Source organism: Terrapene carolina, unplaced genomic scaffold (assembly GCF_002925995.2).
Source record: "Terrapene carolina triunguis isolate 2854851 unplaced genomic scaffold, T_m_triunguis-2.0 Scaffold235, whole genome shotgun sequence".
NCBI classification, from domain to species: domain Eukaryota; kingdom Metazoa; phylum Chordata; order Testudines; family Emydidae; genus Terrapene; species Terrapene triunguis.
Window position 1 is genome coordinate 752,414 of NW_020664586.1, and position 22,481 is coordinate 774,894.

The 22,481-nt window shown below is 52.4% G+C and overlaps 1 protein-coding gene across 2 annotated transcripts in view; it reads left to right on the top strand.

Annotated features, from left to right (window-relative positions):
* Positions 1 to 984: 984 nt before the first annotated feature.
* The window catches only part of MST1 (macrophage stimulating 1), a 28,332-nt gene continuing 6,835 nt past the window's right edge, over positions 985 to 22,481 (top strand). Inside the window, exons 1-9 of one of the 2 annotated variants that reach the window (XM_026657026.1) lie at positions 985 to 1,062; positions 2,415 to 2,529; positions 15,708 to 15,844; positions 16,600 to 16,720; positions 17,341 to 17,459; positions 18,027 to 18,195; positions 19,210 to 19,340; positions 20,773 to 20,875; positions 21,469 to 21,605. In XM_026657026.1, coding sequence (XP_026512811.1) covers positions 2,420 to 2,529; positions 15,708 to 15,844; positions 16,600 to 16,720; positions 17,341 to 17,459; positions 18,027 to 18,195; positions 19,210 to 19,340; positions 20,773 to 20,875; positions 21,469 to 21,605 — 1,027 coding nt within the window. In that variant the 5' untranslated portion in view covers positions 985 to 1,062; positions 2,415 to 2,419. The remainder of the gene's footprint in view (positions 1,063 to 2,414; positions 2,530 to 15,707; positions 15,845 to 16,599; positions 16,721 to 17,340; positions 17,460 to 18,026; positions 18,196 to 19,209; positions 19,341 to 20,772; positions 20,876 to 21,468; positions 21,606 to 22,481) is intronic. The other variant, XM_026657027.1, reaches the window with a different exon arrangement.

Consider the following 22,481-nt stretch of genomic DNA (forward strand, 5'->3'; position numbering starts at 1 on the left):
ATCTGTAACTCCAAGTGTGATTTGTCCTTCTTGATTTCCTTCTTGCATGCCTGAGCAATATTTTTATACTCCTTCCTGGTCATCTGTCCAATCTTCCACTTCTTATTAGCTTCTTTTTTGTTTTTAAGATCAGCAAGGATTTCACTGTTAAGCCAAGCTGGTCGCCTGCCATACTTACTATTCTTTCTGCACATCGGGATGGTTTGTTCCTGTAACCTCAGTAACCATACTTTAAAATACAGCCAGCTCTCCTTGACTCCTTTCCCCCTCATGTTATTCTCCCAGAGGATCATGAGGGAGTCAAAGTCTGCTTTTCTGATGTCCAGGGTCTGTATTCTGCTGCTCTCTTTTCTGCCTTTTGTCAGGATCCTGAACTCGACCATCTCATGGTCACTGACTCCCATATTCCCATCGACTTTTGCTTCCACATAACAAAATTCATTCCGCACATGCGTGGGAAATAGAGGGAACACTGGGCCGGTCCCCACCCTTCCCGCCTGTAGTCCCACCCCCATTCTGCCCCTTCCCCCCTTGGCCACACCCTATTCCACACAGTCTGCCCCATTCCAGCCCCGCCCCCACTGCAGCCCCAGGAGCTGGGGAATGGAGCCGGGGTGCTGGAGGAGCCGGGATCCGGTGCCGGGGATGGGGAGGAGCCAGAAGCCAGAGTCGGGGCGGGGGCGGAGCTGGGGTGGGGGAGAGCTGAGGGCTGGAGCCGGGGTGCAGGAGGACTCTGTCACCTTGCTCTGAACTCCCCCAGGTTCGCTAGCTGTAGCCAGGCATGGGTGGTGACTCCTACTCTGGGGATGGAAGGTGCTGGAAAGGGCACATGAGCTGAGGCACTGGCTCTGTCCCAGCCCCTGAGGATGAGGTGGGGGGGGTCTGTCGGGGGATTGGGGACTTGTGGTCCAGTCCGAGCTTGGATGAGACTCTTGGGTTTGATCTTCAGGGCCTTTCACTACAACCACCAGCGCCATAGCTGCCAGCTGCTGCCATGGACCCAGCACTCAGCACACACCCACATTCAGAGGAACGTCCACTATGACCTCTACCAGAAGAAAGGCAGGTGGGGGCAGGGGTGAGGGTGAGGGGTGGGGCAGGGATGAAGGCCAGGGAGTGGGAACGAGGGCAGGGATGAAGAGCAGGGGTGAGGGGCGGGGGTGGAGTGTAGGGCAGGGAGGTGGAGGAGGGCAGAGACGAGGGCAGGGGGTGAGAAGCGGGAGAGATGGGGCAGAGGTGTAGGGCAGGGGGCGGGGATGAGGGCAGGGGTATAGGGCAGGGGACGAGGGGTGGGGGACATCAACAGACGTGGAGATCAGGGCAGGAGGTGGAGACGTGGTCAGGGGGGCCAGGGGCAGGGGTATATAGCGGGTGTTGGGGATGAGGGCAAGGAGGCTTGGGGCAGGGGTGTAGGGCAGAGGATGGGGACTATGGCAGGGTGTGGGGACAAGGGCAGGGGACAAGGTTAGTGGGGCCCAGGGGCAGGGGTGTAGGGTGGGGATGAGGGCAGGGGGTGATAGCCAGAGGGGCAAGGGTGTAGGGCGGGGAGTGGGATGGGGGTGGCAGGGGCAGAGGTGGGGGGGGGGGGGGGGGGGGGGGGGGGGGACAAGGGCAAGGGGTGAAGGGCAGGGGCAGCAGAGAGCAAGGGCAGGGGCAGCAATGTTTTCGCCCAGTTTAACCTCGGGCTGATCAAATCGAACTCCAGGATCCCGCTGCTGGCTCTGGCCAACCAGGTGCTTCCTACCATGAGCCAACCCTGGGCTGGCTTTGCCCTGGAGGCTGACACACCAGTGCCCGCCTATTGCCTGTGTGTCCGGCTGTAGAGTAAGCCCAACTGAGGGCAGTTCCCAGCCCAGCAGAGGGTTTGCAGTGAGCGAAGGGGAGCCTCAGGTGAGAGGGCAGAGTGAGGGCAGCAGCGTTTCCAGAGCAGGCACTCGGCGGCTCGCACGGCCTGGGAGAGGGCATGGCCGTCTGTGTTGTATGACAACACGCCCGGCCATGCTCACAGCTGCCAGGCTGCTGGGCTCCAACCTTATAGCCATTGACTCCTGCTACCCTGCCTATCCCATGCCAGCCTCTCCTAGGGCAGTGACCTCCTGGAGCCCCAAACTGGCCATCTCTGCACTCCACAGGAGCCAGCTCTCTCAAGCCACCAGTGCTCCGGTGTCTGGCTCTGTGCTCAGAGCGCCCCGACCTGGGCTCCCGACTGCAGGGAAGCTGCCCAGTTCTGCCCCAGCTCTCTAGCTCCCCAGCACGCTTGCTACGGGGGTGATGGCTGCCTGCTCCGCACTGCTGGGTGGAGCTGCTGTAGAGCTGCAGGAGCCACTCATGCTGAGCGCTGGCTGCTCTCCCCACAAACATTCTCCACAAGGCAGCCATCCCTGGGCTCACGGGGGCACCCTTTTCACCCACAGATTACATGCAGAATTGCATTAGGGCAGATGGGAGGAGCTACCGGGGCATACGGTCCACGACGGAGAAGGGAAAGAACTGCCAGCAGTGGAGGCTGAAGTTTCCCCATGATCACAGGTGCTGTGAGGGTGATGCCCACCCCATGCTGGTGGGGCTCTCCCATGATGGATGGGGCTGTGCCACCTGGGGGCCCACTGGCATGGACAATGAGTATGGAAGGCCAGGGGAGGCTAAGTCTCCCCTAACCAAGGCTGTGGCCTCGCCCATGCTTCCCCCTCTTCCCTGAAGCTGACGGAGACTCAGCTCCAGTCAGCGGCTTGGAGCTTGGGGCTCGGGCTGGTGACCAGGGGCTGGAGTATCCAAGGGCAGCTCGGGCCGGCCAGCAGCCTAGGGTGGCTGGGGTCAGCCCAGGGGTCGGGCCAGTCAGGCAGGCTGGGAAGCAGGGTCTCTGGTAGCAGGGGCTAACTTCCCCGCAGCCCTGCCCCCAGCATGCTCCTCTTCTCATTGGGTTGGTATTGCAGGAGCTAACAGCTCTGGGCGTCTAGAGTAAATGGCTCCTCTGTCTAGGTGCCTCAGTGGGTCACAGCTGAGTATGTCAAATTCAGGACAGACTGTGGAGAAATAGGGCAGACTCACTCCAGATTGGTGGTTGTTTTCTCATTAGATATACCAAGCCAGTAATCAAAGTAACTTCTGTCTCACCACACTGATAAACAGGAAGTGAAAGATGCAGTCTTCTTAGGCATCACTGCACTTGGCTCACCACCCAGGCATTGGACTCTATGATGAGTGGTTACTGAAAACCAATTTCATCGAACAAAGGGTCCTTTTAATCCCAAGCGATCAACCACACAGCCAGGTCAACATGTAACCCAGATTTTACCCAGCAATCATGCTGGTGCCAATCCTGTAGTAACTCAAATCTAAAGGTTTAATTATAAAAGAAAAGAAGAGAATTAATAATGTTTAACAGATCATATACATAGAAGTGATTGCAAAGTCCTTTTATCAGGTTTCTAGCAGTGATGGAACAGATTGATGGCTTGTAAAGTCTCTCTGGTAACTTCCAAAAGATTGGAAGGTCCTCAGTCCATAATCCAAAATGCTCCTTTGAATTGTAAATCCACAGTCCAGAGAATCAGGGTAGGAAATGGAGGGCCAAATGGAGATATCGCAGGGATCTTTTATCTCCTCTGCCATGTGCCTGGAAATCTACTGTCTCAAACAAAGCTCACAGCCCAGGTGCATGGAAAGTTACTGGCCCAAGATGGAGTCCAGGGTCACATGAGCATATCCCATGTCCTTAGATGCTGGATGACCCACAGGGGCAGCCATTGCCCATGTTCTGGCTGAAGCCTCCCTCTGCAGGAAGCGCTATCAGGGTGGAAGAAGTTTCTTCTATGGTCCATTGTGAGAGCTAAGTGTCCTTGATGGGACATCAGCACAAAGAGGCCTGATCTCAGTTTAAATTTTATCTGGTGGCTGTTACCCGGACAACACACATGCACGAATAGCCAATATTCATAACTTCAGATACACACATTGTGCATGCATACCCACAGGATAATCATACTTAGCAAATCATAACTTTTCCACTGACACCTTACGTGACATACGTTGTACAATATTTGTTGTAATTGTCTAACAGTGGCAATATCAATTATATAAATGGTCATAGTCAATCGCACAGCATCACAGCCTCTCACAGAGATAGGAATGCCTGCCATTAGTGCTACACAAAGGGCACTGGGGCCTCTCAAATGTGCTGGGGCCCTCCCAAAATGGGTGGAAGGTTCAGAGATTCCCAGGTCAGAAGGGACCATTGTGATCATCTAGTCTGACACCCCTGTAGGACACAGGCCAGAGAATGTCCCCAAAACACTTTCTGGAGCAGAGCTTTTAGAAAAGCAGCCTATCTTGAGTTAAAAATGGTCACTGATGGAGAATCCACCATGATGAAATTTAATGTTGATAAATGCAAAGTAATGCATATTGGAAAGCATAATCCCAACTATACATATAAAATGATGGGGGTCTAAATTAGCTGTTACCACTCAAGAAAGAGATCTTGGAATCATTGTGGACAGTTCGCTGAAAACATCCACTCAATGTGCAGCGGCAGTCAAAAAAGCAAACAGAATGCTGAAATAATTAAGAAAGGGATAGCTAGATCCATGGTATGCCCACATCTTGAATACTGTGTGCAGATGTGGTTGCCACATCTCAAAAAAAAGATGTATTGGAATTGGAAAAGGTTCAGAAAAGGGCAACAAAAATGATTAGCGGTATGGAACGGTTTCCGTGTGAGGAGAGATTAATAAGACTGGGACTTTTCAGCTTGGAAAAGAGACGACTAATGGGAGATATGATAGAGGTCTATAAAATCATGACTGGTGTAGAGAAAGTAGATAAGGAAGTGTTGTTTACTACTACTCATAGAAGAAACAGGGGTCACCAAATGAAATTGATAGGCAGCAGGTTTAAATCAACTAAAAGAAAGTATTTCTTCACACAACGCACAGTCAATCTGTGGAACTCCTTGCCAGTGGATGTTGTGAAGGCCAAGACCATAACAGGGTTGAAAAAGGAACTAGATAAATTCATGGAGGCTAGGTCCATCAATGGCCATTAGCCAGAATGGACAGGAATGGTGTCCCTAGCCTCTGTTTGCCAGCCGCTGGGAATGAGTGACAGGGCATGGCTCACATGATGATTACCTGTTCTGGTCATTCCCTCTGGGGCACCTGGCACTGGCCACTGTCGGAAGACAGGATACTGGGCTAGATGGACCTTTGGTCTGATCCAATAGGGCCATTCCTATGTTGTTACATGGTTCCAATGGCTAATTAGTCTCACCATTATAAATGTACACCTGATTTCCAGTCTGAATTAATCTAGCTTCCACTCCAGGCATTGGCCGTGTTGGACCTTTCTCTGCTAGACTGAAGAGCCCTATGTTACCAAATGTTTGTTCCCCCACTGGTGCTTATAGATTGTTAAACTAAAGAGATTGAGCTCTGTGACTCAGTTACTAATCTTTGAAACACTCTCATGGCAGGGGGCTGCATAAGCTCTGCGGGTGCAGCTTTCTGAGGCTCGGTTCCCAGTTGGGTTACTGTGCTGCACAGAGACCCCGCAGCTGTGCCAGAGCACCTGGGGAGGCAGCAGGGGCTCTCAGAAGTCCCTTGCTGTGACTGGAATTCCAGGGAAGCCAGCGGAAGTCACTCAATTAGGGTGAACTGCAAAGAATGGGGCAGGCAATCCCCAAAGCTGGTGGATATTCCAATACTTAGATTTACCAAGCCATCACAAAACAGCTTCTGTTATACCTCACAGGTGTTACTCAGAAGTCAACAACACAATTCCCTTAAAGTAACCCAGCCTCAGGCCTCCCCCTAGTCATCCAAGTCAAATATGATGAGAATTAATGAAAATCTTATTCATCATTATGAAGAAGATGGCTGCCAGGCATAGCAGGGGTTAAAGAAAACCTGTGGGTTCAGCAAGCCCCTCCTCGTTATACCTGCAGCCAATGCCAGGCCTGGAGGAGGGAGAAAAGAAGGGAGCCCCGCTCAGCCAGTGGCTGACTGGCGAAGAGGCAGGATCTCTCTGTGTGTCTGCCTGAAGGCACAGACACAACCTGCCTGCCAACGCAGCCACTGGAAGCAAGTAAGTCTTCCCCTGCCAAGGGGAACTAACCGTCAAGCCCCAACTGTGGTGAAACTGGACTAGCAAGGCCACGCCCCAAACTAAAGAACTTACATAGGGAGCAGCTCAGACAACAGGTTCTGAGTCCTCTCCCACCCCCACAGCTGGGAGCAAGTTCCATCTCCCCTGTCTAGGGGTGTGAGTGTCCCAGGACTCTCTGAGCCAAAACCTGAGAGAAAGGATGGCAGGTTTCCCCCCCTCCAGCCCTTAACCAACAGTCTAGCCACTAGGATGCCCGTCACTGAAGGCACTATCACACATGGAGAATGCGGGCCTAATCCTAACCCTAGTCCCTGCTCAAGGGAGTTAAAATAAAACAAACAAAAAAGAGGTTGTCATGGAGTTTGGGGGAGACAAGGCCCTGCACCCCCAGCTTCCTGCGATTCACCATGACTATCAGCCAGACAGCAGAACAGAAGGTTTATTAGACGACAGGAACACAGTCCAAAACAGAGCTTGTAGGCATAAACAGGACCCCTTAGTCATCTCCTTCTGGGGGGTAGGGCATTTAGACCCCCAACCTTGGAGTTCCCGCCGATTCCCCAGCCAGCCCGTCTGAAGAACCCCCTCCAGCAGTCACTCCCCCTCCCCCCGACTCCTCCTCCAGCCTTTGTCCAGTTTCCTGGGCAAAGGTGTCACCTGGCCCAACCCCCCTCCCGGCTTGGGTTACAGGCTCAGGTATCTCCCCTCAAGAAAAGTCATCCCCTGCTATCCCATCCCCAATGCAGACAGTCTAGTAAAACTAGACATCATTACCAGGTCAGTCTGCCCCGCTCCTTACTGCGCCACAGAGAGAAAGGGAGAAAAAGCCCCGGGCCAAGCCCTTGAATGGAGATGGACCAGCTGTTGAAATGGATGGCTATGAAAAGCACCCATCATCAAGAGCAACTCCTGCAGCAGATGGCCATGCAGCAGCAGCAGCTAATTCGTGAGTTGGCAGCCCAGCAGCAGCAAGAACAGGTGGCCTCCATTTTGCCATCACTGCCCACCAGAGCTGCCTAACCCCGCCTCTAGCCGGCTTGCCACAATGGGACCTGACAATGATCCTGAGACTTTCTTAGAGACTTTTGAGTGGGCGGCCATGGTAGCCCGGTGGCCCCAAGACCAATGGGCTGCAGTGCTTGCCCCGTACTTAACCAGAGTAGCACAGACCGCATACCGTGCTTTAGACCTCACCGCTGCCCAGGACTATGCCCAGATCAAGGCAGTGATCCTTGACGGCCTAGATATCTCAGAGAAAATGTTCCGGCAATGCTTCCAAGAGGAGTGGTACCCGCCGGGAACCCAACCCCACCTGGTCACCCAGAAGCTGCGTGACTCATGCTGGAGATGGCTCAAACCAGAAGCAAAGATGGGGGTGCAGGTCGCTGAACGGGTCCTACTAGAACAGTTTGTCCAGATCCTGCCCCCTGGGGGAAGAGAGTGGGTGTTGCAGCATCACCCTAATGCCATGATGGAGGCCATTCAGCTCATGGAGAACTACCTAGGTGCCAAGTCCCCTGGGATGACAATCCCTTCGGGGTTGGCTGGAACCAAGAGTCCCGTGCCCCTGAAGGATTAAACCATCCAGGGACCTCTGGATCATGAGGAACATCTGGATATAGGTCCCACAATGTCCACAGATACTCTGGCAAAGTATATAATGGGTAAAGGCTGCAGTGGTACCTTGCTAGACCCCTTAAGTCACAGCTCCTGCAGTAATTTTTCTGAGTCATACTTAAACGGCCAAAAGAAGTTCCGCCTCTACCTGTCACATGTTCTTTCGAGCCCTAAATGACCTCCAAATGGCCCATCATGAGCTAATTGAAGCAGCTCTCCCCATACTTCTCTGGAACAACTATTTGCTGATACAGGTCTCTGGATAACCTCTTCCCTGCGGGGGCTTCCCTAAACAATATTCCATCTCTTACCAAAAAACTTCCCCTTCCTTCTTCAGTTGGGCCATTACTCTGAGCACTGGCCCTGGCCTGTTCTAATGAAACATCGCTCTGCTGGGCCGCAATAAATTCTTTCTGAGTTTCACTTAAATTCAGAACCATCTCTGGCACATCAGGAAGATTTTCACCTGATTCCCCCTGCATGGAGGCTGCTAGAGGCTATAGTCAGAGGGCTGGAGGCATTTTCCTCCCTTTCACAGCTCTTTTCATTGTCATCAGGCAAGCTAGAGGCGTCAGCATCATACGTACCTTGAGACCTTGTTATGACATTAACCATATTAAACTTAGTCATAATGTCATTCCCTGTCAGAATGTCCGCCGGAAGTTTATCTTGAATGCCTAATGTCAGTTCACCACTAAAATCCCCCACTTCAGGTGGATCTTAGCTAAAGGAACAGTTACAGGAAACTCAGCTAGAGCCAGAGCAGTTAAGTTCTTGCCTGTCAGTTTGTCCTCCTCTCAGACATAACACTCCTTAACAATCCACACTATTCACCTTTGCGCTCCTAGTAAATTTATCACTACTGCTCCAAGACTCATTTCTGACATAATTCACAAGACGCTGTCCTTCCCCTACATTCTTCTTGGGGCTAGGGAGACAATGTTAACATTTACAGGGTTAGCATCTGCACTCACAGTTAAGGCACTGGCACTCGCAGGAGTATCAGGTCATGGGGTGGTTTGGAATTTTGGACAATTTGGCTTTATGTACCCAGGCATTTCACATTGGTGTCAGATAACTGGCTTTCCTTTAGGGTAAGAGGTTTTGAACTCTTGGTTCCCATGAGCTCTTTTATCCATTTGGGGTTAGGTTTACTCTGAAACCCTCCCTTTATTTTAAACTGGGGTGAATAGTGATTATTATTTCCCAGGGGCTTATTTCTTTCATGACTTCGATTCTGCAGAAATTCATCTGCAATTTCAGCAGCATGCAAACAGACCTGGGCTTTTTATCACATATAGCAGCCCAGACCTCATCTGGCACCAAATGTAACATTTGTTCAAGTGTAATTAATTCCATTAATTGTTCAAAATTACTGTAACGGGGTGCCCATAGAGCCCTTCTGGATTCAGCCCCTTGGCCCCTCTCCTCTGTGAATCAGGGACACTTCAGTCTGCAGCAACACCCATGGTCTTTATTTGTGATCAGTTTCCCACCACCAGTTTCCAACTATATACAGGCTTTACAACTGCTTGGCCTACTGCAGGCCTGGTCAGCAACAGAATAGGAGGAGCCTACTCCCTCTGAGCCTGACCTCCTGCTCCTAGTCTCCACCCCCATTTCCCTCACTTCCTTCCAGCCTTATAGCGCCTGCTAATGAGGTGTGGTCAGTTACCAGGCAAACATAGGGCGGTTCACCCAGCCTCAATCCATTCTTCCTGATTGGGGAGGGAGTAGCAGGAGCTGCTTAAGGGCTTCTCCAGCAGTGCCCTACCACAATTACTTCATGCTTTCTCACTAGTAAGCCACTTCCTGACTAAATTTAACAGTTTATGAGCACATTCCACATAAGAAATACCATTAGACATTTTAAAATTTCTAAATTTCAACCTGCAAGTTTCAGAGGTAACCTTAAAACGTTTAACACACTGTCTTTATAGTTTACATAATTCAAAGCTTCATCCGTATCCATTTCATTGAACAGTTCCCTGGCTTTCCCAGTCAATCTGGTTAGCAGGACAGTCATGCACAATACCTCTGGGCTATTGTGAATTTCACACAAATGCTCAAAGATAGATAGAAATTTCTCTATGTCCTCAGTATCTTTGTAAATGGGATAAATTCTTTCCCAGTTTTTATTGTCATAAGGGGATGGATCTCCAGGTTGTGGTAGCCTTTTCTGCTCTTCCAAGACTTGGACTTGAAGTCTGGCACATTCCTGTTGCATCTGGTGAGGCTTCTCCTCAGCAGCCAGCAATTCCATAAGCTTTAAATAGGCTTCTTTTTCCATATCAGCTATCTTTTGCAATTGAAGATCTATTAGCTTTTGTTCATGTTCCAGCTGCTGCTGGTGTCTTATTGCAGGCATTTTTGCTGGGTCTGCTTCCTTATCACTGGCCATTAACAGATTTTTCAGATCCTGCTCTGGAGCCTTTGTTTTAAACAACCCCCTCTGTAAGCACAATTTTTCAAGGGTTTTTCTGTCAAGATCTTCATATGAGCGTGGGTCACTCATTGTAACTGATTTTTAATCCTTAAAATCTCCAATATCAAATTACTTTTTGACAAGCATGTGGTTCTGATCAAAAAACCCAAATTAACCTGTGGTAATGTATATACGAGCATAAGTATGCCACTGTGACCGGAATCCCAGGGGAGCCGCCTGAGGTAACTCAATTAGGGTGAACTACAAAGAATGGGGCTGGCACTCCCCAAAGCTGGTGAATAGTCCAATTTACCAAGCCACCACAAAACAGCTTCTGTTATACCTCTCTGGTTACTCAGATGTCAACTACACAGATCCCTTAAAGTATTCCAGCCTCAGGCCTCCACCTAGTCACCCAAGTCAAATATGATGAAGATTACTGAAAATCTTATTCATTATATAAAATAAAAGATTCTACCAGTCCCAAAGGATCGGACGCATTACCGCCCAGGTTAATGAATATTCCAGCTCTTACCCAAATACACGCTTACAGCCAATTCTTATTAATTAGACTAAAATTTATTAAAGAAAAGGGAGAGCGAATTGGTTAAAAGATCCGTGTACATTCAGACATTAGTCAGTCTTGAGATTCAAATTCATAGCAGAGATGGTGAGCTTTGTAGATGCAAATAGTTCTTTTAGAAATAGGTTATAGTTATAGTCCAATGTTATAGGTTATAGTCGAATGTTTGTATTCAGAGCGGTCCAGTCAGAGCTGGGATCTCAGTTCTTGAGGCTTAGGCTTCTCCTGCATGAAGCCGCAAGCAGATCTGAGATGACAGGATCAGGACCCAATCCATTTTTTTATACAGTATCAGGCCTTCTTTGACAGCTCGGAGTACCTCAGTGAACAATAGACCCTCATTTCCTAAGTGTCAGGGGTAATTATCCACATGGATCAACATCAGGCAATTGCCTGCTTTTCCACCATTCACAGATGATTTGCTATACATTTCAAAGAAAGATGAATACAGCGATATCCTAGGTTTACAGTTCATTTATGTCCCTTTGATCTCTGAATTAATAGAATATGGCATAGACAGCGACTGTTTGATCACATTGTTGATCACCATCAATATATATGTAAATACACAAAAACACAAACATTATCTTCCCATATGTCTTTAAGGGTTGAATTTGTGTGAATGACATCCTACAGGATGCTTAATCATTTCCCATCATGCGTCACACTTGGCATGTGGGTTTACTGGCTCTATGGTTGCACTACAATGTGGTTGACACAAGTTACATCAGCGTACAGCTGCCAATGGTTGTATATCACGCAGGCACATTCATGCTCGGCAGTGTGCATCAGCACTGCACATGCTCACCAGGAGGGCTGTGCCAGTGCCGCACAGGTAGGCATCCCAGCGCAATGCCTTCTTGGAAATTTTTGCAATGTGTTTTGGGATATAAATCACTAGGAATCTCTGGAATCTAGGGGTCACATTCCCAGCATGCAACTTTCTCCCGCCCATAATGTCATCCATATCCCATAATTTTCCTACTATTTTAAAAAATCCCACAAACCCACATGGCACTTCCCAGTCTTTGCCATATCTGACAGAAGCATGGAGCCCACAGAAGTATGCACTGATCTCATGAATGTGGCAAATACAGGATGCACCATGCTCCAGGATTTGCAGGGCTACAGGAAGAACGGCAACAACGGGGGACATGACCATTTCTCAGAAGACAGTTTGCTAAGGGACATAGCAAAAAGCACCTTAGGGTTATTGGTGGCATCCACGGAGCAGCAACAGATGGTGGAGCGCTGATTCGGGGCCTGAGAATGAGCACTGATTGCTGGGATTGCACCGTCATGCAGGTTTGGAAAGATGAGCAGTAGCTGCAAAATGTTTGGCTGCCCAAGGCCACATTCCTGGTTCTGTCTGCTGAGCTCACCCCAGCTCTTTCGCACAGGGACACCAGAATGAAAGCTTCACTGACCATGTAGCAATGAGTGGCAATTGCACTCTGGAAGTTTGCAATGCTGGATTGCTACCAATCATTGAAAAATCACTTTGAATCTGAAAATGCACAGTGGGGCCGTTGTCATGCAAGTGTGTAGGGCCATTAATCACCTCCTGCTCTGTAGGACTGTGACTGGATGGATTTGCAGGTGTCTGTTCCTTATCTGCAGTGAGGCAACAGAAAGGGCTGCTTTTCTATGGTTATGCAAATATTGGTGGCTCATCACAACACCTCACCGATATCAGTGTGTGCTGGTCGAGGAAGGTGCCTGACACTTGCATCCTTAAGAACTCAGGACTGTTCAGAAAGCTGCAAGCAGGGACATTTTTTTCCTGACCTGGATATTACCATTATTGTCACTATTAAAATGCCAATAGTGATTCGGGGGAACCAGCCTACTGCCCTGGTTCATGAAGCCGTACACCGGCCACCAAGACAGCACCAAGGAAAGAGTCAACCACCAGCTCTACAGGTTCAGAACAACAGTGGAATGTACTCTTGGTAGACTGAAATGGTGTTTACTCACCAGATTGGCTCTCAGTAAGAAAATGATCCCCATGGTTATAGCTGAGTAGTATCTTGAGGCAAAGGAGGAAAAGCTGACACTCAGGTGGAGGGCAGAGGTGGAGTCTGCTGACTTTGAACAGTCAGACATAAGAGCCATGGAACTGTGCAGTTGACTGTTCTCTGGGCCTTGTGCTGCTGAGAACTGTGCAGTGCTTGCTGCACATTTATAAATATGACTGGGTGTGTTGACGCTATTGTGAGGGTGCTGCCCGTGGGAGCCAGCTGAGGTCAGTCAATTAGAGTGAACTGCAAACAAAACGGGGCAGACAAACCCCAAACGCTGGTGGATATTCCAATACTTAGATTTACGAAGCCAGCACAGAACAGCTAGTACCTCACTGGTTAGTACCTCACTGGTTAGTTAGAAATTCAAACAATGCAGTTCCCTTAAAGTACCCAGCCTCCGTCCAGACACACATGTCAGATATGATGATTACGGAAAATCTTATCTCATCATATAACAGAAAAGGTTCTTCCAACCCCAAAGGATCAGCCACATACCCAGGTCTAATTATAACTTAATTCTTACCCAAAATCCACGCTTATAATCAATTCTTATTAACTAAAATAAAATTTATTAAAAAAGAAAAGAGAGTGTTGGTTAAAAGATCAATATACATACAGACTTGAATTCAATTCTTGAGGTTCAGATACATAGCAGAGATGAGCTCGTATTTGCCAAAAGTCCTTTTAGAAATAATCCATAGATTATAGTCCAATATCCATATTCAGGGTGACGCCAGTCAGTGACTGGGGATCTCAAAGCAGATCTGAGATGCAGAAGGATCGTGTCCCAGGGTTCTTATACATTTCCAGCAGCCTTTTGGCCTGAGAAAACAATAGGCTTAACGCTCCTTCTTCCAAACATCCTGGCAATTAGCACAGGGTAATTTATCCATTAAAAAGTTCAGATACAGATTACCACAACCTTCAAAGAGACATATAGACACTAATACTATTTCACTCAAGTATCTTCCTAAATGTTAATATTCCCTTTTTGATCTTTGAATCAAAGCTATAGCAATAGACAAGACTTCTTTGCTTACGTCACAAGACCTGAGCAAACACCTACCCGTCTACCTCTAACAATGCAGACTTGCATTTCAAGGCTCTATTCATTTATATATCTTCCTAACCAGTTTCTAAAATTCGGATATGGGTGAGGTCAGTCTGTGAGTTAATTAACTCTTTCTGGTCCTGTCACCTTCCCGTGAAATATTATATTACACTCATAACGTCACAGCTATGAATTCTATGCTGTTTGCTGTACATTTCCAAGCACTGTGTGCTTTGAGTGCTGCTCTGCACGCTGCACTATGTGCCGTGAAGTATTCTCCAAAAATAGAACTTTATGAGAGGGGAAAACAATGGGTTAGGGTTAGTCCAGAGCCTTCCCCATACATCCCTCTGTCCCACAGGCTACAAACTGGCTTCCTCTCTGCAGACAGCCTCTCCTTAACTCTCCCGTGCCTCTTCTTCATGTGTGTGATGGCAAAGTAGACTCACTGGATGAGCCAGTGACTACCATGCACTGGACACCAGAATTACTTTAATTCCAGAATTAAAGTATTTCACCTTTCCAAATATTCTTCAAGAAGTGCAATATTGCTTTTTTCATAGGGCCCCATTCTCTAGACACTCTCGCTAGGTGCTGCAGCAAAAAATGTGATACTTTAAGGCCTCTATGTTTTTCATATAAATATCTTCTTTCATGTCCCACTCTGCACTTCCAAAGCTTTATACAGAGTAAAACGGATTAATTTGGGGTTTGGATCCTGTTGAAAGCTGGGTGTCTGGGAGCTGGTGTCAGGTAACCAGCAGAGCTGTTTTCACTTAAACCATGCAGCTTTGGGGGCATGGCCAGGACCCTGGGTCTGTGTTGCAGCAGGCTAGTGTGTCTGGTTCAACAAGGCAGGGTTCTGGAAGTCCCAAGCTGGCAGGAAAAACAGGCTCCAAGGTAATTTCAGCGTATCAGATGACAATCCCAAGGGGATCTCTGTGACCGAACCCGTCACAACCAGTTTCTGGCAAAAAGAGGCTCGGGATTTTGAAGCACTTCAAGGAGATGAAGATGATCAGGAACAGTCAACATGGATTCACCAAGGGCAAGTTATGCCTGACCAATCTGGTTGCCTTCTATGATGAGCTAACTGGTTAGGTGGACAAGGGGAAAGCAGTAGACCTGATATAGCTTGACTTTAGCATCGCTTTTGATACGGTCTCCCATAGCAGGTTAAAAAAGTATGGATTGGATGAATGGACTATAAGGTGCTAGAAAGCTGGCTAGATTGTCGGAGTCAATGGGTAGTGATCAACAGTTCGATGTCTAGTTGGCAGCCGGTATCAAGCGGTGTACCACAGGGTTTGGTCCTGGGGCCGGTTTTCTTCAACAGCTTTATTAATGATCCGGATGATGGTATGGATTGCACCCTCAGCAAGTTTGGAGATGACACTAAACTGGGAGGAGTGGTAGATATGCTGGAGGGTATGGACAGGATCCAGAGTGATCTAGACAAATTGGAGGATTGGGCCAAAAGAAATCTGATGGGGTTCAGGTTGGAAGAATCCACACCACTCTGGTGTAAGTTAGTCGACGTAGTTAGGAGTCGACGTAACTTAGGTGAATTTACTGTGGTGTCTACACCGCACTGGGTTGATGGGAGACACTCTCCCCTTGACTTACCTTACTCTTTTCGTTCGGGCTTGAATATGGGGGTCGACCAGAGAGCGATCTGCGGTCGATTTGGTGGGTCTTCACTAGACCTGCTAAATCGACCCCAGAGCGTCAATCTGGCTGTAGTGTAGACATATCCTAAGTCTCTGCCAGGCCACTTGCATTGACCTACTTTGTCATGTAGCCCTGGCCTGAGGGCTGAGAGCCCCCCCCCCCCCTTGAGCTGTGCCTCCCGGGCCCCAGTCACTGAAACCATCCCAGCCCCCCGCGCGCTCTGTGTCCCAGCAGGTTTTCTCCCTCTCTGCGGAACGGCCTTGAGGAGAACTACTGCCGGAACCCAGACAGAGATGAGCGGGGTCCCTGGTGCTACACCATGGACCCAGCCGTCCGGCACCAGAGCTGTGGTATCAAGAAGTGTGAAGATGGTGAGTAAACCACCTTCCCCCAAGCACAGGTGCCGACTTTTCCTTTTCCCAGGAGGTGCTCAACCCCCACTTCACCTGAGGCCCCAACCCCGCTCAGCCACTTCCCCCAAGGCCCCGTCTTTGCTCCGTCTCTTCCCGCCTCCACTCTGCCCCCCTCCCCGAGGCTCCCACACACCCACCACTCTCCACCCTCCCCAAGTCGCCCCAACCGCCAAACAGCTGTTTGACAGTGGCACCACCCTCATCAGCTGTTGGGCAGTGGTGTTCCCCCATCACCTGATGAGCTGTGGCCGGTCGGTGCTGAGCACCCACTATTTTTTTTCCATTCATGCTCCAACTCCAGAGCACCCATGGACTCGGCATCTATGGAGTAGCTATCTCCCACGTGAAACGGCCGGACATCTCACCCACTCCGTGTGATGGCTGGATGCCCCCTCCCTCCCCACATGACAGCTGTTGCCTGTGCACCAGCATTCAGGCAACACATGCCCTATCACCCCTGTGCACCGCCATGCACAGATGTGGTGGATCCAGGGTTCTACCCACAAATCCTTGCCTGGCACTAGTCTGCTGGGTGATGGTCTGTGATGTGGGGGGCTCTCCTGGGGGCAGAGCTGGGAGGATTGGGGATGCAATGGATTCTCTGGGTTCAGTGCCAGCGATGTCCATCTGCATAGCTGGCAAAGGCCCTCAGTGCTGCCAGCCTGCGCATGTCCTGCCTCGCTCCATGCCTGAAGCATGATTCTCTCTTGCAGCCGTGTGCGTGTTGTGCAACGGGGAAGATTACCGGGGCCTGGTGGACCACACGGAGTCCGGGCGGGAGTGCCAGCGCTGGGACCTGCAGCATCCCCACAAGCACCCATACCATCCCCACAAGTACCAGCCCTCCCTGCTTGGGGCAGGGATTACTCATCCCCCGCGGGATGGTCTCAGCGTGGGATGGGAACAATCTGGCCTTCGCGGGGCGGGCTCAGGAGGGAGCAGGTCTGGGTGGTGGCGGGGCATCTCAGCACTCTGTCCAGAGCAGAGAGTTCCCCGGGGTCACAGGTTACGGCCCATGGATTCCTAGGGGCTGGGAAGCCTGAGCCCCCAGCGCTACGGAGGCACTGCAGTGAATGCAGACCAGCCAGGGGACATGGCACTCTGGGATGGGCATTAGCAGAGACCCTCTCAGCTGCCAGTGCTGAGCCCCCAGGCTGGCAGTGCAACCTGCAGAGGAGCATTCTTGGCACTGCCCAGACCCACCACCATGTACAGGCAAGGCCCAGCACCGAGATTCTGTGGGTAACATGGATCCTGGCCATGTTCCCCCAAACAGGGCTGGTCACTGCCGAGGGTCAGGCTGGGGCTGCGCTGCAAACCCACTTCCTGGGGGTCCGAGCAGGGGAAGAGCACATCCCAGAGGCTCTTGGACCAGAAAAGGAGCAGAATGTGGCTTTGTAAATATCAAGGTTTCCCTCACCTCTCTCCCCCCGCCTTCTCCCTATCCCATCCAGATACCCTGAGAAGGATCTGGATGACAATTACTGCCGCAACCCTGACAACTCCATGGGCCCCTGGTGCTACACCACAGATCCTGCCCGGGAGCGGGAGTACTGCCACCTCCGCAAATGCAGTAAGTGCTGTGCTGTGGGTGCCAATGGGCATGACTGGGATGTGTTGCCCACACTGCTATGTCCGTATCATTGTTAACCTCACTGATGTGCCCAATCCAGCTCTGGCCCCTGATGGTGTGAGGTCTAGCCACCTAGCAGGGCCACCCAGTGCTGCAGTGCTCGGTTTGCTGCTCCCATGCCTCGGCGGAGTCGAGACATGTAGCCATGACAGACCTTTCCCTGCCAACGCCCCCCTACTGCCACTGCCCAGAACTGCTCTCTGCTCTGCTCCGGTGCAGGGGATGAGTAGTGCCCCAACCCCTCGCACAGCGCCCACCCACTGGCACTCAGGAACATGCTCCATGACCTTAGGGGTATTTCATAGAGCCCATGAGGTCCAACCTCTGGCTCACAGTCCTGAGCGCATGGCAGGGCCCTGCCAGCGAAGCCAGTCCCCTGGTCAGCGGGCTGGTGCTAGGGTGGAAGGTGTCCCAGCTCCCACAACATACACCACTCCTCCCTGCTCCCTGGTGCTCCCAAGCCAGCCCCCAGTGACGCTTGGCCTTTCCTGCTGCCCACATCCACAGAAGCAGAGAAACGCCCACGCCTCGCAGACACCACCACCAGCTGCTTCAAGCACAAAGGCGAAGGCTACCGGGGCAAGGTGAACGTCACCACATCAGGAATCCCCTGCCAGCGCTGGGACGCCCAGACCCCCCACCGGCACCATTTCCGGCCTGAGGCATACGAGTGCAAGTAGGCGATGGAACACTTGGGTGGGGGAGGGAGGAGCTCCTAGAGGTCTATATGCTGGAAGTTCAGGGCGGGGGGCGTCCTTGTGCACCGGAAGAATTCAGTGCGCATCTGTGTAGAGATTGCTGGATGGTCCCTGGGGGCTAGCTGGGGGATGGATAGCTGGGGGACAGGTAGCTGGGGTCCTGGGGGAACTATCTGGAGGAGGGAGTTGCTGGGGGTCCCTGGGGGAAGCTAGTTGGGCGGGGTTGCTGGGGTAACTGGAGGGGGGAGCTAGCTGGGGGAGGGGTCCCTGGGATCCCTATGAGGGGGGAGCTAGCTGGAGAAGGGGTCTCTGGGGGGGGCCTAGCTGGGGGGGAAGGGTTGCCAGGGGGTTCCTGGAGAGGTACCTGGGGGGGGTTACCTGTTCCCCCCAAGATGAGGCCCGGCACCAGTGCACACTGTGCTAGCTGCCTGAATAAACACCCAGGGTCCTGGACCGCATGAATATCTGTGCTGCTCGCTTGAGATGGCTGGGTCCAGACTTCCTGGCTCAGGTCCTGGGTGCTGCAGGCTCCTTCTGTGGCCATGTAGCCATCGGTCTGGCGGCTGCAGCATTGCCCCAGCCAGAGCTGGGCAGGAGGGGCTGGCTCTGCAGCTGGGCGTCACAGAGTGGGAGCCAGCCTGAGGACCCAGCCAGTGCTGGGAGTGTGGTGTGAGGCCAGGGCGGGATCGCTGGTTCTCGGGCTGCAGGGCCTGAGACTCCAGCACAGGTGTGGCCCTGGCCCAGATGGGGTGGCGCCAAACTTGCAGGGGGCCTGCCTGCGAATGCCCATACCTGATGCCACAGCTCGGGTGGAGGTGCTCCTGGCGTGTCTGTGGGGGGCGATCTGGGCATCCAGATCCTTGGAAATTCCAGCCCGCTACCCACAGGAACACCTCCACGGCTGGGCGTGGCTCCCATGTTGGGGGCTGGCAGCTGCTGGACGCTGTATCATTGGCTGGGACGTTCCCAAGCTGAGCTGGTGTGTCTGCCAGGGACCTGCGGGAGAATTACTGCCGGAACCCTGATGGCTCAGAGGCCCCCTGGTGCTTCACCAGTCTGCCCAGCATGCGCGTCGCCTTCTGCTTCCAGATCAAACGCTGCACTGACGAGGTGGAGGTGGAGGGTGAGGACTGCCCTGGTGGGGAGGAGACACTGGGCTGCCCTGCGACTCTTCAATAACAAACCAATTCTCACAGCGCAGTGCCCCAGAGCAACCCTACAATAACTAGTGCCCACAGCCCAGTGCCCAGGAGCGACCCTACAATAAGAAATCATCTAGTTATCTTAGGTGCCTGAATGCAAAAAGCCTGGGGAACAAGCAGGAAGAATTGGAAGTCCTGGCACAGTCAGGGAACTATCATAGAAACATAGATTAGGCTTGGAAGAGACCTCAGGAGGTCATCTAGTCCAACCCCTGCTCAAAGCAGGACCAACACCAACTAAATCATCCCAGCCAGGGCTTTGTCAAGCCGGGCCTTAAAAACCTCTAAGGATAGACATTCCACCACCTTCCTAGGTAATCCAATCCAGTGCTTCACCACCTTCCTAGTGAAACAGTCTTTCCTAATATCCAACCTAGACCTCCCCCACTGCAACTTGAGACCATTGCTCCTTGTTCTGTCATCTTCCACCACTGAGGACAATCGAGCTCCATCTTCTTTGGAACCCCTCTTCAGTTGAAGGCTCTGATCAAATCCCCCCTCACTCTTCTCTTCTACAGACTAAATAAGCCCAGTTCCCTCAGCCTCTCCTCGTAAGTCATGTGCCGCAGCCCCCTAATCATTTTTGTTGCACTCTGCTGGACTCTCTCCAATTTATCCACAGCTTTTCTGTAGTGAGGGGCCCAAAACTGGATGCAATACTCTAGATGTGGCCTCACCAGTGCCGAATAGAGGAGAATAATCACTTTCCTCCATCTGCTGGCAATGCACCTACTAATGCTATGATGTGATTGGAGCACTGTCATGGATGGGTATAAACTGTTCAGCAAGGACACACGGGGGGAGAAAAGGTAGAGGAGTTGCACTATATGTAAGAGAGTAGTATGATTACTCGGAGCTGCAGTATGAACTGGAGAAAAGCCTGTTGAGATTCTTTCGGTTAAGTTTAGAGGTGAGAGCAACAAGGGTGATGTCGTGGTGGGCATCTGCTATAGACCACCAGACCAGGAGGATGAGGTAGACGAGGCTTTCTTCAGACAACTTACAGAATCTTCTATGATTCTATGATCAGTGCACACAGCCCAGTGCCCAGTAGCGACCCTACAATAACAAACCAGTGCACACAGCCCAGTGCCACAGAAGGACCCTACAATAACAAACTAGTGTGGACAGCCCATTGCCCAGGAGCAACCCTACAATAACAGAACACAGTGTGTGTGTTACCTCCTGGGCAGTCTCTGGGGTCTGGGTGCAGAGCAGGGGAGGGAGCACTAGGCTGGCGGTATCAGGATGATCCCTGAGTGGTGTCATGGTGGGGACTGGGGCCAGGGAGTTTGGGTGGGGGGAAGCCGAGCACATCCGGTAATAGCTGTCATTTCCATTTCCTCACCCCAGACTGTTACCATGGAAATGGTGAGCTGTACAGGGGCAAGATCAGCAAGACCCGGAAGGGCATCACTTGCCAGAAGTGGTCAGCAGTATCGCCCCACACACCCCAGTGAGTGCGAGGGTCTCCCTTCCTCCATCAATGTCCCCCACAGCCACTGGGAGAGGTCCCTGACGGGGAGGTCCCTGCACTGGGCCCAGGAACCTAGGCGTGTGACCCTGCCATGGAGCCTGGGTCAAGGCGAGCAGCAGGGCCAGGGGCAGTGGGAATGGCACCGCCTCGGGGGGAGGGTTGTGGGGAGTGTTGGGATGAGGGATGAGAGGTGTGCAAAGGTTGAAGGGTTGGGGGGCTTGAGGGAAACCAGGGTAGCAGGGGGGGTTGAGGAGGCGGCAGGGGAGAGGGCTGAGGGGTGAGGAGCTGAGGGGCAGAGGCAGGAGGGTAGCTGAGGTGTGGGAGTTTGAGGGACAGGGCAGGAGTGTGGCTGGGGGGCAAGGGGTGACAGAGGGACGATGGGCAGGAGAATGGCTGAGGGGCAGGGGGCTGGGGGGAAGGGGCAGGAGGGTGGCTGAGGGGTCTGGGTATCTGAGGGCTGAGGAGCAAGAGAGTGGCTGGAGGGGTCTGAGGGTTGGGGGGGCTGAGGCGCAGCAGAGGGGGGAGGGGTCGTGGTTGAGGGACACAGGGCTGATTTCCCCACCTTCCCCCAGGATCTCTCCTGCCATGTTCCCCGCCATGCACCTCGAGGAGAATTATTGCCGCAACCCTGACAACGACAGCCACGGGCCCTGGTGCTACACCATGGACCCCAGCACCCAGTTTGATTACTGCGCCATCAAGTCCTGTGGTGGGTGCCTGGCATGCAGAGGAGACGGCTCAGTCTCATGGCCGCTGCCCCACGCCATGTTCTCTGGGCAGGGCCGGCTCCAGGCACCAGCTGAGCAAGCAGGTGCTTGGGGCGGCCAAGGGGAAGAGGCAGCACGTCGGGCTCTTCGGCGGCAATTCAGCGGAGGGTCCCTGTCCCTCTCGGAGGGAAGGACCTGCCACCAAATTGCCGCCGAAGAAGAAAGCGGCGCGGTGGAGCTGCCGCCGATCGCGATCGCGGCTTTTTTTTTTTCGCCACTTGGGGCGGCAAAAACCCTGGAGCCGGTCCTGTCTCTGGGGCCTGGCGTCATGCTGCTGAGTTGAGAAAATGCAGTGAGCTCGTGGCCTGGCTCCCCTCTGTTGAGCTGGCCCGTGGTCCAGCCTCCTGTTGACCCAGTGCACCACACTGGTGAGTGGCAAGGCCACTGCCAAGGCCACCTCTCCAAGCCCACAGGCTGGGCTGTCCCCTCCAGGGGCCGTCTCCACTAGGGTTACCATATGTGGAGTGTCCAAAAGGAGGACACTCCACGGGGTCCCGGCCCCGCCCCCAGCCCCGCCCACGCCCCGCCCCAACTCCACCCCTTCCGCAAAGTCCCCGCCCCAACTCCGCCCCCTCCCCTGCTTCCCGCGAACATTTGATTCGCGGGAAGCAGGAAGCAGGTAAGCTAGGGGGTGGGGGGAGGAGGCCCGGGGCCCCGGTGTCTCTAGCCTGGCTCGGCTCGGGCCCTGGGGTGCCGGCCCAGCCCCCGGCCGAGCACCCCCGGGCCAGCCCCGCAGGCCCCCGGCCAGCCAGCACCCCCGGCCCCCAGCCAGCACCCCTGGCCAGCACCCCCGGCCCCGCCGGCCAGCACCCCCGGCC